Source organism: Pteropus medius, unplaced genomic scaffold (genome assembly GCF_902729225.1).
Source record: "Pteropus medius unplaced genomic scaffold, Ma_sr-lr_union100, whole genome shotgun sequence".
NCBI classification, from domain to species: Eukaryota; Metazoa; Chordata; class Mammalia; order Chiroptera; family Pteropodidae; genus Pteropus; species Pteropus medius.
Window position 1 is genome coordinate 5,438,721 of NW_024341894.1, and position 16,529 is coordinate 5,455,249.

At 39.8% G+C, this 16,529-nt stretch overlaps 1 protein-coding gene and 1 non-coding gene across 3 annotated transcripts in view; both read right to left on the reverse strand.

Moving 5' to 3' along the window:
• The window catches only part of CLTA (clathrin light chain A), a 33,513-nt gene extending 23,025 nt beyond the window's left edge, over window positions 1–10,488 (reverse strand). The window contains exons 1-3 of one of the 2 annotated variants that reach the window (XR_005651498.1): window positions 10,138–10,488; window positions 2,905–2,942; window positions 782–899 (exon numbers count right to left, since the gene is read on the reverse strand). Coding sequence is in view for 1 of the 2 variants with exons in the window: in XM_039856840.1 (XP_039712774.1) it covers window positions 782–899; window positions 2,905–2,942; window positions 10,138–10,354 (373 nt within the window). In the remaining variant the exon portion in view is untranslated. The remainder of the gene's footprint in view (window positions 1–781; window positions 900–2,904; window positions 2,943–10,137) is intronic. The other variant, XM_039856840.1, reaches the window with a different exon arrangement.
• LOC120598427 (5S ribosomal RNA) lies at window positions 5,943–6,061 on the reverse strand. Its single transcript, XR_005651592.1, has one exon. It is a non-coding gene; the product is annotated as a 5S ribosomal RNA (ribosomal RNA).
• Window positions 10,489–16,529: the final 6,041 nt, after the last annotated feature.

Sequence of the window (16,529 nt, forward strand, 5' to 3'; positions counted from 1 at the left end):
CTTGGCATGCCCAACAAGACAGTATACGCTAAATGCAATGTGGCTGAAGGGATGGGTATGGACTCTGAAGCAGGGCAGACAAGCTGAAATTCTGACTCTACTACTTCTTAGCTGTATAATTCAAAAAGTTATTCTACCTATGCTTCACTTTTCTCATCCATAAAAATATAAAACCTTACCTTCCAGGGATATTAGGGTAACACAACCAAATTGTGCTTGTTTCCTACAATACCTCACATTTTCCTCTAAGCATTACCTTAAATTCGGCATTCAAATAATAAATGGACTGTGAAGTCTCTCACATGGATATAACACCTTCGAGTTTACAAAGCATTCTCATAAATACCATCTCAGATTACCCTTGGGGTTGGTAACATGATTTTACTCCACAGATGGAGAAATAGACTCTGCAAGGTTTGGGCAACCAAGTACCCACAGGTGGTAAGAATTAAGGCTGGGCCTTGAATCTAGTCTTTCACTCCAAGTCCATGGCTCCTTTCCACGCACGGCACCACTCTGCTTTTTCTGAAAGCAGAAGATGCACTCAGTGGCTTTCTGGGCTGCCCTAATCCTTACAGTAGCCTGTAATTAAGCATCTCCACACGGGTAGCCTTATAACTTAAGGCTGAGAAAGATATCTTCTCGAAGACTAGACTGAGAAAGGTATCTTCTTAAAGACAAGGACATTATGGCTAATTCAACTTTAAAAGAGGTAAAAGTAGAATCAAGGTCAACTATTCCACTGAAAACAGAAACCCAAAGACAGAAAGGGATTCCTTACCAAGGGCTGCCAAGCGTTCCATCTGCTCTTCTCTCCATTTACGGATACTTTCAGGCTCGGATTGCAATCGATCCACTTGTGAAATAGCTGCGTAACTGTCTGTCGGACCATTACTCTCCTTAACAGAAAACACAATTGTACTCCATCAGTACCGAAAACTCCCTCCGGGAAATGCACTTCATCCAAGTTAGAACCCCTGGTTATGTACAGCACTACTGGTTGTTGCAAAATGTTAAAGGATTGCCTTAAAAACAGTGATACAACCTGACATGCTTATAGGTAGCTTTTAATATTACTACACTTAAACTTTACAGTCCATGAGAAGGCAGGGTAGTTGATCTCCTATTAAAAAATGGGGCATGAGTGGGAGATAGGAGAGTTGGGGAGGTAATAGGACTTACTAGGAATGTGTTATCGGTTTTGGTATCCTCAACTGACAAAGAGATTATGTGATATTTTCAAAGTAAGTAACAAAGGTAACTACACCATAGAGCAAGGTCTAGACTCTAAGACCTAAATGCTATTATACAACGCAGGAAAAGGTCATTTAATACCACCTAATCAAAATATAGTGAATCCTAGGAAAGTCCAAAAGAAAATGTAGTTACTACAGTCGCACCAAGAAAAAGAATAAAAAAGCAGACAATTATGGGTCACAAGTGTGTGTGTGGGTGGGGATTCTTCTTTATAGTGGGTTAAATTTGAGAATAAACAAATTGATCAAGACAAATAGAAATTAGTTTTTATAGAACTATTTCACCTGTTGAACTAATGAATGTCACCAGGTTAACCTAATCAGACTATAAACAAATGTGAAAAGGATTAGTAACTAATCCCAGGGAATGTTACCAGTTTAACCTAACCATATTACAAACAACAACAAAAAGTATTAGTAACTAACTTATTAGTACTTTCTCTGTGTCAGGCACATAGAAAAGCTTTCTCTCCCAAATATCTTGCAAAGCAAGTTTTTATTCCCATTTCACAGTTGAGGCACAGAGAAATAACATGTCCAAACCTACAGCTAATAAGGAATAAACCCAGGACCTGAACCTTATGCTGTCTCACTCTAAAGGCCAAGCTCTAACCCAGGGGCCAGAAACTACAGGCCAGGCCAGTGCCTGTTTTCATAATTAAATTTTACTAGAACAGAGCTATGCCCATTTCCTTACATAATTTCTAGGGATGCTTTCATGTTATAGCAACAGAGTAGTTTAACAGAGACTTATGACCCACAAAGCTTAATGTTTACTATCCAGCCCTTTACAGAAAGTCAGTTCACCTCTGGTTTAAATCAATTAGACTAATCTCATCCTTCTTGCCAGTTAACTGATTGAGCGAGAAACAGAAAACCAGGATAAGCCAGGCACCGTGTTATTCCCCCGGGCTGCAATGATTACTCATTGGTCTAGAGGGAAATATAGAACTTTTTCTGGGTGGTTGGGAGAAGAGGAACCTTTGTCTTGATCTAGACAATGTGACACGCACACATGAGGCCTGGTAGTGCTTGCAGCCATTTCCCCACCATGAAAAAAGCCTGAGCATGAAACTGCACACTCAGAAGGCAGAGCTGGAGTCCTAGAGGTCCTGGTCTGAGGACACCTAACTTACTTCAAGGCTCTTTCAATTATATAAACTAGCAAATCCTCTGTTTAGGCCAATGCAAGTTGGGGTGGCAACCAAAAGCTTAGTGATACAGAGGGATAACAACGGTATCCATCACAAATACCAGCTCCCCTACCCCCATACAATCTATAAAGTTCAAATGCTGGCCCCACCACATACAATACAGGTCCCGTAGGTTGTTGTGAGAATTAAATAAGACTAAGTATAAACAGTGCTTGACATGGTGCATGGCAGCAAGTGTTTAAATTCGCTATCGTCGTTATCATCATTATGAAGGGTCATTTCTTGAGACTAAAGTTGGTAACACTAGGACCAGGACAGTAACATTTTAAAAGAATGTTCTATCGGTGTCATTTCCCTTCAAATCCTTTTACTTTGGCAGGTAACATACCAGCTACTCATACATCCAGGAAAGTTAAGGGAGTGGAGTCCTTTCTAGGTCAATTCAAATCACAGGAAAGGAAGACTCTCGACCATTATCATTCAACATAATGTACCTGGTAGTATTCGCCATTCATCACACCATCAGCAGCATCTGTAAGACATGAGATTGCACTGTCAATCAGGACTGGTCAAAAACTGAGCCAAAAGATTTGAGAGTGTAATATAGTACTGCATGCCATAGTTACTATAAGCTACTCAATGTTACCCCTGCGCTAAGTACTAGACAGTACAATGAACAGCTTTCTATTTGAAGAAACCAATATATGCTTGTATACAAATGACTTCACCAAAATGTGATCAAAACTGTCCCAAGCTCCCAAGCCCAAAAGCCTTTGAGATTCTGTTTTCTGGCCTAGAGAGATAACACAGGGAATCATGGCAGACGGGTCTCACAGAACAAGAGTGTTTCTCTATGAAAGTTCTGGAGAAGGCAAAAGAGAAGTATGGCCTGGAATCATTCACAGTGAGTAGAGATGCGAAGCTTCATGTTCAAACCAAGGTGCTGTCCCCACGAGTCAGGACTGTCCATCCGGTGGCTGGAGCAGGCCCGGTACCTAAGGGTCTACAGTTTAGACTTCTTGCTAATTTCTACAGTCCACTTGGAATTTGTCTAGAACAGCAAGATTTGGACATACCAAATTAAATCAGTGTTTTCAAGGATACAAGTTAAAAAAAAAAAAAAAAACCCCTCAAAGTGAGGTGTACAGTCTGGTTTTACTGACACAATTATTCACAACTAAATGAGAAAATCCATCTCAGAAATATGAAAAATGTCTACGACTACAGACTATCAATCTATATGGTACAAAATGGTGGTCAACAGGCTGAACATATTTAAAATACAAAGTACCAAGTTAGGAAATTTCACAAAATTAGGATTTCCAGGCTTGGGGCAGCGAAGGCAGGCAGACTGAAGATCTGGCAATAACTGGGCCTGCATCCTTCAACTGGCAATCACTGTGAAATGAAGGCGGCCTTTCCGTGGAACATGCTCCAGTCAATTTGTCAGTCCACACTAGCTCCACTTTTTTAAAAAACCCATTCTGTGTCTAATTCAGTTACCTGACTGGGCCAATGAGCATGTTTCTAACCCCTACGCTGCCCCAACAGTCATCACTAAGAGGCAGTTTATACAGAACTGCAAACCATTCCTCTGGAGTGGCTGCCCTGCCTTCCCTCAAAAACCCTCAATATAGGAACCATAAAAATTTAGCTTCCATCTGCATAATCTGCATTCTTTATCTGTTGATTGATCAACATTTACTACCTACTATGTAAGACTTCCATTATTTTGCCCAAATGTTTTCAAACTTCAATGACATCTTACAGCATGGTGTGGGAGAGGGAAGATGAGAAAATAAATAAACCTAAATGACAGAAGAACTCAAGAAGTAAAAGGAATAACAAGCATTTAAGAGTGGGCCACACACAAAAGGCCCTCAGAGGGCAATATATGGAAACAGCACAGCTTTCCTAGAGGCCTGGGGCAGAGTATGCTCAGCCTCATTCTTTCCTTCTGACAAAGAGTTCAAATAACTAGTCTGGTCCTGGTTCCTAATTACAGGCGCACTTCATTTTATTGCATGTTGCTTTACTGTGCCTCACAAATGGTGCGTTTTTATAAACTGAAGCCAAGACCCTCCACCAGCAATAAGATACAACTTGCTTTATTCCTAACACTCGCTTTTTTGTGCTGGTCTGGAACCAAACCCACAATATCTCCAAAGTATGCCTGTAAATACAATTTGAACTTCCCATTTTCCAAATCAACCCTAACATTTGATCTATTCTTCTGGTCTCTTGCTTCTGCCAAATACTCTTCTCTTGGCTTGAGGAGTACTGAAAAATTTTATAGATCATTCCCCCAACATGTTTCCTTGATACCAAAATGTTCTGTTTTTATAAAAAGAAAAATAGAGACAGAAGAAAATGCCATGTAATTTCATCACTCAGCCCACTGGTTTCTATCCTGTCAGTTTACCTAATGTGTATGCGTAAAATTTCAGCAAAACTGGTCCCCTACAACATATACTTTTTAGTAACCCATTCCTCTATATTATTAAACCCTCAACTTTATTAGTATGAAGACACCTACTACTTATCTCTTCCAATGTGCCAGGCACAGTGTTAAAACGCTTTATATACATTAAGTTTTAATCCTCACAACAAACCTGTATGCAACAGCAGGGAACCCTGGGGTGAATATGGTGTTCTTAAAGGGGTAGATAACTGATAATATTTTAAATTTTGTCCCCCTCTTAAATTCTCCCCGCCCTGTTCCACCCCTGATCGATGGATGTTGCCATTTCCCCTTAAGAACTGGATCTCTAAAGGCGAGGCATCTCCTCCCACGCGCTCGTGGCGTGCACCTGGGAGGCCTGGCGCACCCAGAGTATGGTCCGAGGCTCCACCTGGGGCGCAAACCCAGGACCTTCTGCATGTAAAAGCGGATGTGCTAACCACTACACTATGGAGCCATCCCTTTAAATTTTTTATGCTTAAGATATGTAAGAAAAATATTAAACGCATTATTATGAGATAATCAGCCTTTAAAAAGTGGTGCAATACCTGAGCAAGCCAGGAAGTCACAGGAAAGATCATGTGATAACTTGATACATGAACACAATCTGTAAGATCTAAGTATTTCCCAACCCACCTCAGCTTTGATCTATGTTTCAATAGATCAAATGGTTATGTATCTTGATTATTTCAACACAACTCATACTTTTCTTAACTTAATTACCCTGTTTTACTCCTATGCTTTATGATAGTACAAAAATGAGTTTCTCATAGTTTTTGTCACTGGCTTTTCATTACTTAAAGCTGTTTGTGTGCCACCTACACATAATTTTTCAAGTATTCTATGAAGTTTTGGAAATACAATATTTACCAAAAAACTAAAAATATTTGGGGCAGGCATATTCAACTGCTCCTCAGTAATAAACTCCTTGATGTAGAACTGCTAGGTCACAGGACATATATTTTATTTTTTTTAATTTTTATTTATTTATTTATTTATTTAGGTGAGGCAACCCTTGGTTGACCTCACAGATTGCAAGGACCTTGTCATCATACAATCCCTTATTTTTTACGCCTACAGTACCTAGTCTTCCTAGGTGGTCTCCCATCCAAGTACTAACCAGGCCCGACCCTGCTTAGCTTCCGAGATCAGACGAGATCGGGCTTGTTCAGGGTGGCATGGCTGTAGACTCACAGGACATACATTTTAAAGGCTTCTAAACACAGTTTGCCCCCTTTTGGTCTACCATTTACATTTCGGCCATCAGAACATGAGTGCCCCATTTCTCAGACCTTTAACACTAAAGACTCAATTTTATGTTTTTAAATTTTTGCTAACTTGACAGCAGGAAAAACAACTTATGGTGGCTTTGTTGTACCAGTCTAATTTTCTGTGAGGTAATCACATACCTCACATTCGATATTCTATACTGAATTCTCTGTTTGGCCCATTTTCTGCTACTTTCAATCTCTAAGTACTGTTATTTTCTTCTTACACTGCAAATATTTCCCCCCTTTGACTTTTTATATGGTTTGATAGTTAACACCTAGAACTACTTAACTTGTACGCAGACACTATCAATTTTTCCTTTATTATTTCTGTATCTGCTTTTATGCTGAAGGCCTTTCCTACTGAGATATTCACTTTTGGTACTTATAAAAAAAAAAAAACCCTCTTTTTAATCCACCTGGAATTAATTTCTGTGTAAGCTAGAAAAGAGTGAGATAATTTTAAATCCTAGAGTTTACAACAGCTAGTATGACCAAGCCAACATTCTGGTTAATATATTACAACTAACACACCAACTATCCAGTTCACATATTCCAGCCCAGGGCCATTGCCAATAGGAGACTTTAATCACTACTCTATCACAAAAGTAGAAGCAATTCTCATCCCATACCTCCTCCTAAGTCGCATGTTACCTCTCTTTTAGGTCTGAAGACTCATCCAGACTCACTGGCAAATACCTGAACTCTTAGTTACCTTACCACTGTAGTGTTTTCCAACTGGCCCAAGTCAAAGGATCATCTGTTGCTACAGAAATGTGCAGAAAACACATCTAAGGTACCTTGATTTATTAGGACAACTAAGCTAAGCAACATGATGCTCCAGAAGGAAACTGTCTTAAGGCATCTCAGGAACTCCAGACAGAAACGAGGGTCAGAATACGTTTCTGGAGATGAAAGACTCTGTCCCAAACTCACCTTCAACTTCCCATGTTCCCCAACCACTGAAAGTCAAACAGACCCGAGTCTGAATTCCAGTGAGGTCTTATTAGCTTACTACCTTAGGATCACCGCTTAATTCTATGATCAGTTCCCATCTAAAATAGAATGACTACCACGTAGCCTGCAGACTTACTGCATGGACTTGAAAGTATGGACAGAACCTGGCATAAAGTAAATGGGCAGTACTACTAAATACTAAGCATGAGATTTCCCTGAACTACTCTCTATCACTGCTACCAAGAAAATTACTCTCTTGCTCCAGAAAGCAAGCTTTAATTCACATACCTCTCTTCCTCCTTCTCCAAGAAAGGACTTGTCAGAAACATACCAGACAGTCTCATCCCCGTACTCTCTCAGTAGCTCCTTAATTGCCTCTTATTCTCTTCCTCCTCAGTCCTCATGATTGAAGGCTTGAACAGCTCTAGAATTAGGCTCCCTCTTTCCTGATCACTTCATCTTCAATATCCCCTAAGCCATTTCACCCTGCTGGTACCTCCCACCTCTAAACTTAAGTCTCCTCTCCACCTCTCCTAAAAACAGAGTCACCCAGGGCTCAGACCGTACCCCTCTAGTTTTTGCCAGCCTCTGTCTTCCACAGGCCTTTTCCCCAAGGCTGAGGGGGAATTTAGATATGTTCTTCTCTCAATCTGTTAGAGCCTCCTGCCTATAGATCTTTGTATAACACATCAGATATAGAGCTCCCGCCTAAAATGTTCCCTCAAAACACCCCCTCCCCAAAGCCTATAGGCCTGGTAACACCCTCCTCTCCCTACTCCCAAGAAAAAATAGTAGCCAGGTACTGTGTGTAAGCACTCTACAGGTGTTCTCTAATGTAATCCTAGCAATCCTATGTGGTGTGTATTTGCACCTTTTAAGGAGGAAAAAACTGAGGCAAGGTAGTGGCGCCAGCGTTGCCTGAGATCATAAAGCTAAACTCACACTCAAACTGTCTAGGACAGCACAGAATCTTGAGAAAGGGAGGGAGAGAGAGAAAGACAAAGTGTCCAACTGATTCTCTAACTCCCAAAGGCAGTGCTGACCACTGCACTATTTTTTTCTGACCAGTGTGCTATTACCAACCCCAACCACATTGTCAAGAGATCTGGCTTTAAATCACTAAATGCTTAGTTCACTAAGAAAGTCCTTCCCAGGAACTAAGTCAGCAATCATCCCTTCCTTCCCTTTGCTGAAAGCTTGATGCATAAGCGACCCATGTGCCCAACCCTATTATCTCCCTATTACCTCTGCTAATCACCAAGATCTGCTGCTTCTATACAGGACCCTTGGACCTGACATTTTTGTCCATTCCTTTGTGTCTATGTGCCAGACACCCTGCTAGGCACCGGGGATACAGCAGTGAGCCAGAGTAACGCTATCCTTAAATCAGACAGTCTTCTAACTATGGGTCCTGATTCTCCCAATTCTGTCTTAGCCAGGTCAGCCACAACTGCCTTCCAGAAAAATAGTATCTTATTCCACTATCCTTCCGTTGAAACTGCAACAGAATATGGTACAGTTGAAGGGTGGGGAAAAACAGGGCTCAACTAAGCAAGTCATTTCTCTGTAAGACTCGGTTTTCTCTTCTATTAAATGAGAGAGGTAAACCATCAACCTAAAAAGTACATTTTATAATTCTTAGGCAAATGTTAAAGACCGCTCAAGAACAACAAAAAAAACCCCTTATCACTCAAAGTCAACTTCATCTCCCAGCCACAGCCCAGTTCAGTCCAACCTGCTTGCTATAAACTGCATTTTCAGGTATATTACACGATCTCATGTAAGCTCTTACCAGGAGACTGATTTGCTTAGGAGGCAGCACTGTACAGTGTAAAAACTCAGAGGCTGCAAACTAGCGGTCTCCCCACCTCCCAACACAAAAGGTTCTGCTTGGCTGGCATAGTAATTTGAGATTTCTGAGTCTGAATGCTTTTATGAAGAGCACTACTCTAGCGCACCAAAGCCTCAGTCTCCAATACTCATTATCTCATCCTCGGCATGATTCTCCCATATATGTTATCTACCCAGCCCCTTAAGGTTTGATTTTAGAATAGTATCTGCCCCACTAGTTCCCTATTTTCCTTAATTAGAACTTTAAGTGAAGGAAAAGCCACGTCTCATTTCTTCTAGCTAATTTCCTACTTCCTTATTCTATTGAAAAGATCTCTTTCACTCATCCTTTCCTCCCACCACCACAATCCTAAACATCATACATAGATAAGGCATTCAAAGTTCAAACTGGCATTCTACTATATATATATATATAAATAAATATATATATATATATATATATATTTATTTCTAATTTGGCTGAAAAAGGGCCACACCAGATACTTTATTCACCTCTTGGAAGACTAGTCCAGGATAATCTTCAGTTCTGCTTAGGCAACACTGCCTACCAAAGCTGTTCCAGAGGAAGCAGAGTTCCAGGAGTCCAAGCCGTAATACAATAAACAACAAACTCTTATGCCTCTTGGGCCAGAGTTTTTCTCCAGGGCTAGACCATCTTTCTTCAGTTCCCTATTCACTCCTCCTTTCTTCCCCATAACCCAACATTCTGTACATCTTAAGTGACAAAAGCATCACTGCATTGCCATTTTTGTTTGCATGTCTCAAAAACGATACTATTTTTTTTTTCCTGCCCTCTTTTCCTAATAACTGGTCCTGTGCTGAGCCCAGACCTGCCTGTTAAGTCTGGCCAAATTACGCCAATGCAGCTGTACTTTAGAGGCCAGGCTCATGGCACAGAAAGTGCTCAATGAAAAGTTCCGGAACTAAACGGGCTTCTTCGGGCTTTTCAGCCTGTCACCCTATGTTCTTTGGTTTCTCGCTCTGCCCGCGCCCAGGAGCACTCACACTCTTAGAACGGAGTAGGCGTCCAGAGCCTAGGTTTCCGCATGACTGGGTCGGGTCTCGTTTCCTCTCTGCACTCCTCAACCTCCCGATTCAGCAAGGAACAAGAGTTACACAGAGCTCTCAGACCCATTTTGGGACGAATTTCCATATAAGTCCTCCCGCCCCAAAAGCGCCCGCACTCTCACCCGGACCCCCGGGCGGCTCGCCGTGCGGCTGGGGCCCAAGGGCGCCGCCGTCCAGGATGGCGAAGGCCTCGTCGTTCTCGATGCCCGCAATCTCGCTCTCCTGCTGCGCTAAGAAGGCCGCGGCCGGGTCTTCTTCGCCCGCGCCGGCCACCCCGTTCCCCAGCGCGGGGCCGCCCGGAGCGCCGGCGGGGGCGCCGAACGGATCTAGCTCAGCCATGACGGACAGTTCAACGGCAAACACACCGACGTTAAGAGACAAACCAACTGACACGGACACCGTGCCCGGGAGCAGCTGCTGTGGTGGCGACTTCGCTCCGAGGACAAGCGGGAGGAGGGAGAAGACGGAAGCGGAAACCCTGCCCCTATATCCGGTTGGCCTAGGCGGTGTTAGAGAGCCAAAACGGTAATAACCAATCAGAGGACAGCAACCATTCGCGAGCTACCCAATCAGCAGGAGGAGGGGCGGGCCCCCGAGGAAAACTCGTGACTCCGGCAGCGCCGCGGGTGAGGACGGAGAACCCCGTGGACCTGAGGAGGCAGGATTGGCGCTTAACTTAAAACAGCCTTTCCCGCCCGGCGTTTGGGATTACACAGATACGGACCGCCACCTCTGAGGGGACACAAGTGGTGAGGTGAAGTCAAGGATGCGATGATTAGTCAATTACAGAAGAGGCTAACTCCTTAGGCTTTCTGAACCTGTTTCCTCATTTGTAAAATGGAAACGAGAATCCTGCACTGGCTCACTCCCAGGACTGTTGGGAAGACTAAATCTTTTCACAGAGATGTACTGGCTTTATTTAAAATATTTGTATTTGTTAACTCACTAACTCCAGCCTGACTTAAATGTGATTCAAATCCACTGATTTTGCTCCCCCATAGGGAAAAAGACGAATATATCTCTTTTGACAAAACCCTTTTGCAGCGAGTACGTCTTTTCAGAGCTAGAAGTTTCTAGAACTGGAAGTTCTGTGGGGATCACCTAGTTCATAAGGAAATTGAGGGATCAGTAACAGGGAGTCAGTAGTCAAGAGAAAACCTAGGTAGCACCCCCGTATGTATACACACATTTTCTGGCTAGGGACGGCAGGAACTTTAAAGTTCCTTCAGTATTTTAAATTAGGGGCATATCAATAACATGTCTAGTTAATTCTGTCTACACCATAGAAATAATAGAGTAATCACAGTTAATCATACTCACTTTGAAGAGTGGGCTTATGCAGTGGCCAACACTCCCTTTACCACCACCACACTAAAAAGGAAATAATCAAAAACAAACCAACCAGAGGCAAGAAACAAAGGTGATTTTTAAAACTACGTGTATCTTTAATGATAAAAAAGGTAATATTTGCTTAAAGCATGTATTTAAAGTCATTTTCAGTATGAAACAGGAAAGTTTTGAAGGAAAACGTTTAAGAAATTTAAATTTTTAAGGCCTGCAACTGACTCAGTTGTCCATTTCCTCGTTTAATACGCTTTCCTAAAATAAATTGGCAATAACATAATAGAATTATTTGTCATTTATCTTCTTGAAACAGTTTATCCTGCCTATATAAGGAGAAGGGGAAGAGATGACTGTGAGGGTCCGAGGAAGACAATTTTGATTGTTTACAGCAGTAACTGAGAGACAAACAGCCTTATCTCCCTGGAAAGGGCATGATTCTGGGGAAGCTCTCCAGAGAGTCACTTGATAGAGGAGGCATCACATATCATGCAAAGTCAACATTTATACATGCAAAATTGGGGAAATCAGCTGAGGGATGACCACAGAGGTGGTGGCTTGAAGCTATTTTGGAATATGTATAAGGTTTGGAAGAGTCAATAATGGCAGCCTAATATTACTGTTGTGCCTTTAAAGGTTCAGAGCTTGGCATGTTTAGGGGTCAGTGAGTACAGCATACTTTGGAGGTACTGTGGATTCAGTGACAGACCACCGCAATAAAGCAAGTCGTGATCTTGCTGGCGGAGGGTTTTGCCTTCCATTTGGGAAAAAAGCAACATCTGTGAGAAGCAATAAAGTGAAGCACAATAAAACAAGATTTGCCTGTAAATTAACTTGGCTGAGCCAGAGGGCTTAAGAGGAGGAATAATTGAAAGTAAATCTGGAGACATGATGGGACCCCAAATGTAGTCCATGCAAAGGAGCCTTATTAGTGATAAGGACTCATGGAAATTTTCAGAGAAATGGAAGGGAGGCTAGTCATATTTGGTTGAGAAGTCCTAGAAAAGTTTCATACAGAAGATAAGTCCTTTTTTAGTTTCTGTCTCTCCCACTAGACCTCTAGATAAGAGCATGGACTTCATCTGCCTTGTGTTTCAGGTCTGGCATTATGCGTAGTACATAGCAATAAATATTTATTGATGGAATGAATGGAATAGCATTAGAGCCGGAGCTCAGAGGATAAGTGCTGTGAGAGAGATGAGATAGAGGAGAAGAGAGGCAGAGGGTGTGGCTGTGCTTTGGGAAGTGATTTAGCTAGATGATGGAAAAATCAGGAGAAAGTTCATACATAGCTGAAGTAAGTGTGTTGAAGTCAAATTATGGAGCACTTGAGTGCCCAGGCGAGGACTATTCCTTAATTGCAGAAGCTGTGAGGAACCTTTGAAGGGCTTTAAACAGGCAATGACTTGGTGAGAACCTTGTTCTGGAAGAATCTTCTGGCAGCTTAGGCAGTGTAAGCATAGGAGAGGGTTCTGAAAGATGAGAGGACATATATGGAAGACACGTGGGACATTCAGGAGACATTCAACACGATCTTGAAAATTTAAGTCTGAAGTTCAGGAGAGAGGAGGTTCTAATTTCAGCAATGGTGGGCAAAGTTGTTTAGGGCCAACTCTTCTACTGAAAACAACTAGAAGGAATACACACTAGAAATAAAGGTGAAAATAGACTAAAGCCCAGCATTAAATCATATAAATTCTTGACTGAGTTAAAGTGATTCAGGCTTTCTAGTGCTCTTAGCCTAGAGCTGCCTGCCAAAAACAAAAGTGAATTCTCTCATCTGAAAATAAGCATGTAAAAACAAAACATACTCAGAAACATTTTCAGGGGCAGACATATAATAGAAATCCCAAGGGATTCAGATAATGGCATTATCAGACCTAGAATTTAAAATAGCTATGATTAATGAGTTCAAGGAATTAAAAGAAAATGAGAATTTCGGCAGTTTGGAAATTTGACTAAAACATTTACAGTAGCCGATGTTAAGAATTCAATGGATAATAAATTTTAATAGTGGATTAGACATAGCTGAAATGAGAATTAGTGAACTAGAAGACAGCAGAGAAATATCCAGGCTGAAACACAATTTAAAGGATGGAAAACACAGAAAAGAGCATTAAAAAATGAGGAATAGGTTGTATAAACATGAAATTTAGCCATGAGGAGAGGAGAGGAGAGAGAATGGAGCAGTGTTAGAAAATAGCTAAGAATTTCCCCAAATTGACAAAATAAATTAAGCTAGAAATTTGAGAATCACCATGAACTCCAAGCAAGATAAAAATAACCTCCCTAAAAGAACTCTTGTGGACTTTAAAATTAACATCTAAATTTTTTTTATAATAAGTTAGTTGCAAAGGATATAATTTCTAATATATTGTAAATATTGATCCTTTCAAATAAAATTGTTGCATTGCTATTTTAAATGTTTTCAGTGGCTTCCAAACGTAGTGATTTGATACCTTCCATTAAAAAAATACATAATAAAACTTTTCTTTAACGTTAAGAAATTTGAGATTTTCACTTTTGCTCCATGAACATATAACAACACTTGCCCGTAAATTTTATTCTATTAGAATTTTGTGCTTGAAAGACTTTTATTGATCAACTTATCATACTTCTCTGTAACAAAAATATATAATATAAATATAATTAACTTAAAAAATATCCCTTGACCATAAGGCTCTGAAAGTTAAAATTATATTGTGGATTAATATTATAATTATTACTAGTACAAGCAATAAAATATTCCAGAAAACTTTATAAGTAATTATTAAATATTAAAAGTAAAATTTTATTAGAAATTTCTGTCTTAAATAGATAGGCTTGTATTATCTATTCCTGTGTAATAAATTATCTTAGAACATTGCACCTTAACAAATATTTATTTCTTCACAGTTTCTGAAGGTCAGAAATCTAGAAGGTCTTAACTCGATGGTCCTCATTGTGGTTTTGACATGCATTTTCACTTATAGCTAATAATATTTAGCATCTTTTCATGTATTTTTGGCCATGTATATCTCTTCTTTGAAGAAATGTCTATTCAGATCATTTGACCATTTTTTAATTGTTATTGAGTTGTAAGAATTCTTTATATATTCCAATACAAGTTCCTTGTCAGATATGTACTTTTCAAATATTTTCTCAATTTATGTCTTTCACTTTGATGGTATCCTTTGAGGAACAAAAGTTTTCCATTTTAATAATGGTTAATGTATGTTTTTGGAATAATATCTAAGAAACTATTGCCTATTCAGAGTCGTAAAGACTTACACCCATGTAAGACTGAAAGTTTTTTAAAAATTTAACAACAGGAATAAAAATGAGATCGCTGAAAATTCTAAAGACATTATAAAGATCATAGAGGATGTACAAATAATTATATGGTATGACTTTGAAAATTTAAACGAACTAGAGAAACTCCTAGAAAAATACAACTTAAAAATAACACAAAGAGAAATAGAATCGAATATTCTTATGATTAGTAAAAACAATTTAATAAATTAAAAAAACTTCCCACAAAGAAAACTACTTGGCTTCTTTAGTGAAAATTTCAGTCTTTACAAATTCTTTCAAAGAGTTGGAAAAAGGAGGATACAGTCAACTTGTTTTATGGGAAGCATAATCTTTATACAAAACCCAACAAAGACAATAAGAGAAAGGAAAAATACAGGTAAAGTTATTCATGAATATAGTTGAAAAAACCCTGAGTAGGAGTAGGATGGAGTAAGCACATTCCTCCTGGCCTTTCCCACTGAGTCCTAGCCAGAATCCAGGACGAAGAAACTGTTTGAGGACTCTGAAAAGTAAATAGTGGCAGATGAATTGGGGACAACCAAAATATGAAGCAATGAATTGGCAGTGAGTTCACCATTTTTTATTTTCTGATCCTCCTAACACTTGACCTCAGATATGTACAAGGCTATGAAAGTACATGACAGAGTGGGCTAAGTGAAACTCTAGCTTTCTGGCTGGAGAACTAGGAAAAAAAAAAAACAAAAACAAACCAGGGAACTGAATAGCATAAGGGAGATTACAGAGAGAGAGGAGTTTGGGAAAGTGACCTCATAATATTATGTAGAAACTTCTTCTCGGATTGAAAGAATCAACATAGTTAAATGACCTTATTACCTAAAGCATTATGCAGATTTAATGCAATCCCCATCAAAATCCCATCAGCATTTTTTAAAGAAATAGAACAAAAAATCATCAGATTTGTATGGAAGCATAAAAGATCCTGAGAAAAAAGAATGAGGCTGGAGGCATCACTCTGCCCGACTTCAAATTATACTACAAAGCGACAGTAATCAAAATGGCATGGTACTGGCAGAAAAACACACACACAGACCAGTGGAACAGAATCAAGAGTCTAGAAATAAGCCCATGTTTATATGGGCAAATAATTTCCAACAAAAAAGCCAAAAACATACAGTAGAGAAAAGAAAGCCTCTTCAATAAATAGTGCTGGGAAGACTGGAAAGCCATCTGCAAAAGAATAAAACTAGATTGTTGTTTATCACCACACACCAAAATTATTTCAAAATGGTTTAAGGACCTGAATATAAGATCTGAAATAGTAAAATGCATAGAAGAAAACAGGAACTAAACTCATGGACCTTGGACTTAAAGAGGATTTTATGAATTTGACCTCAAAGGCAAGGGAAGTAAAAGCTAAAATAAATGAATGGGATTACATCAAACTAAAAAGCTTCTGCACAGCAAAGAAATCATCAACAAGGTAAAGAGACAGCCATCTCAATAGGAAAATATATTTGCAAGCAACACCTCTGATAAGAGCCTAATATCCAAAATATACAAAGAACTCATACAACTCAATAACAACAACAAAAAAACAAATGATCCAATTAAAAAATGGACAGAGGACCTGAACAGACGCTTCTCCCAAGAAGACATACAAATGGACAACAAACATATGAAAAGATGCTCAACATCGCTCGCTATTAGGGAAATGTAAATCAAAACCACAGTGAGATACTATTTCACACCTCTTAGCTGTTATCAACAAGAGAAGTAATAACAAGTGTTGGAGAGGATATGGAGAAAAAGGAACCCTCATACACTGCTGGTGGGACTGCAAATTGGTACAGCCACAATGGAAAACAGTATGGAAGTTTTTCAAAAAACTAAGAATTGATCTACCATATGATCCAGCAAT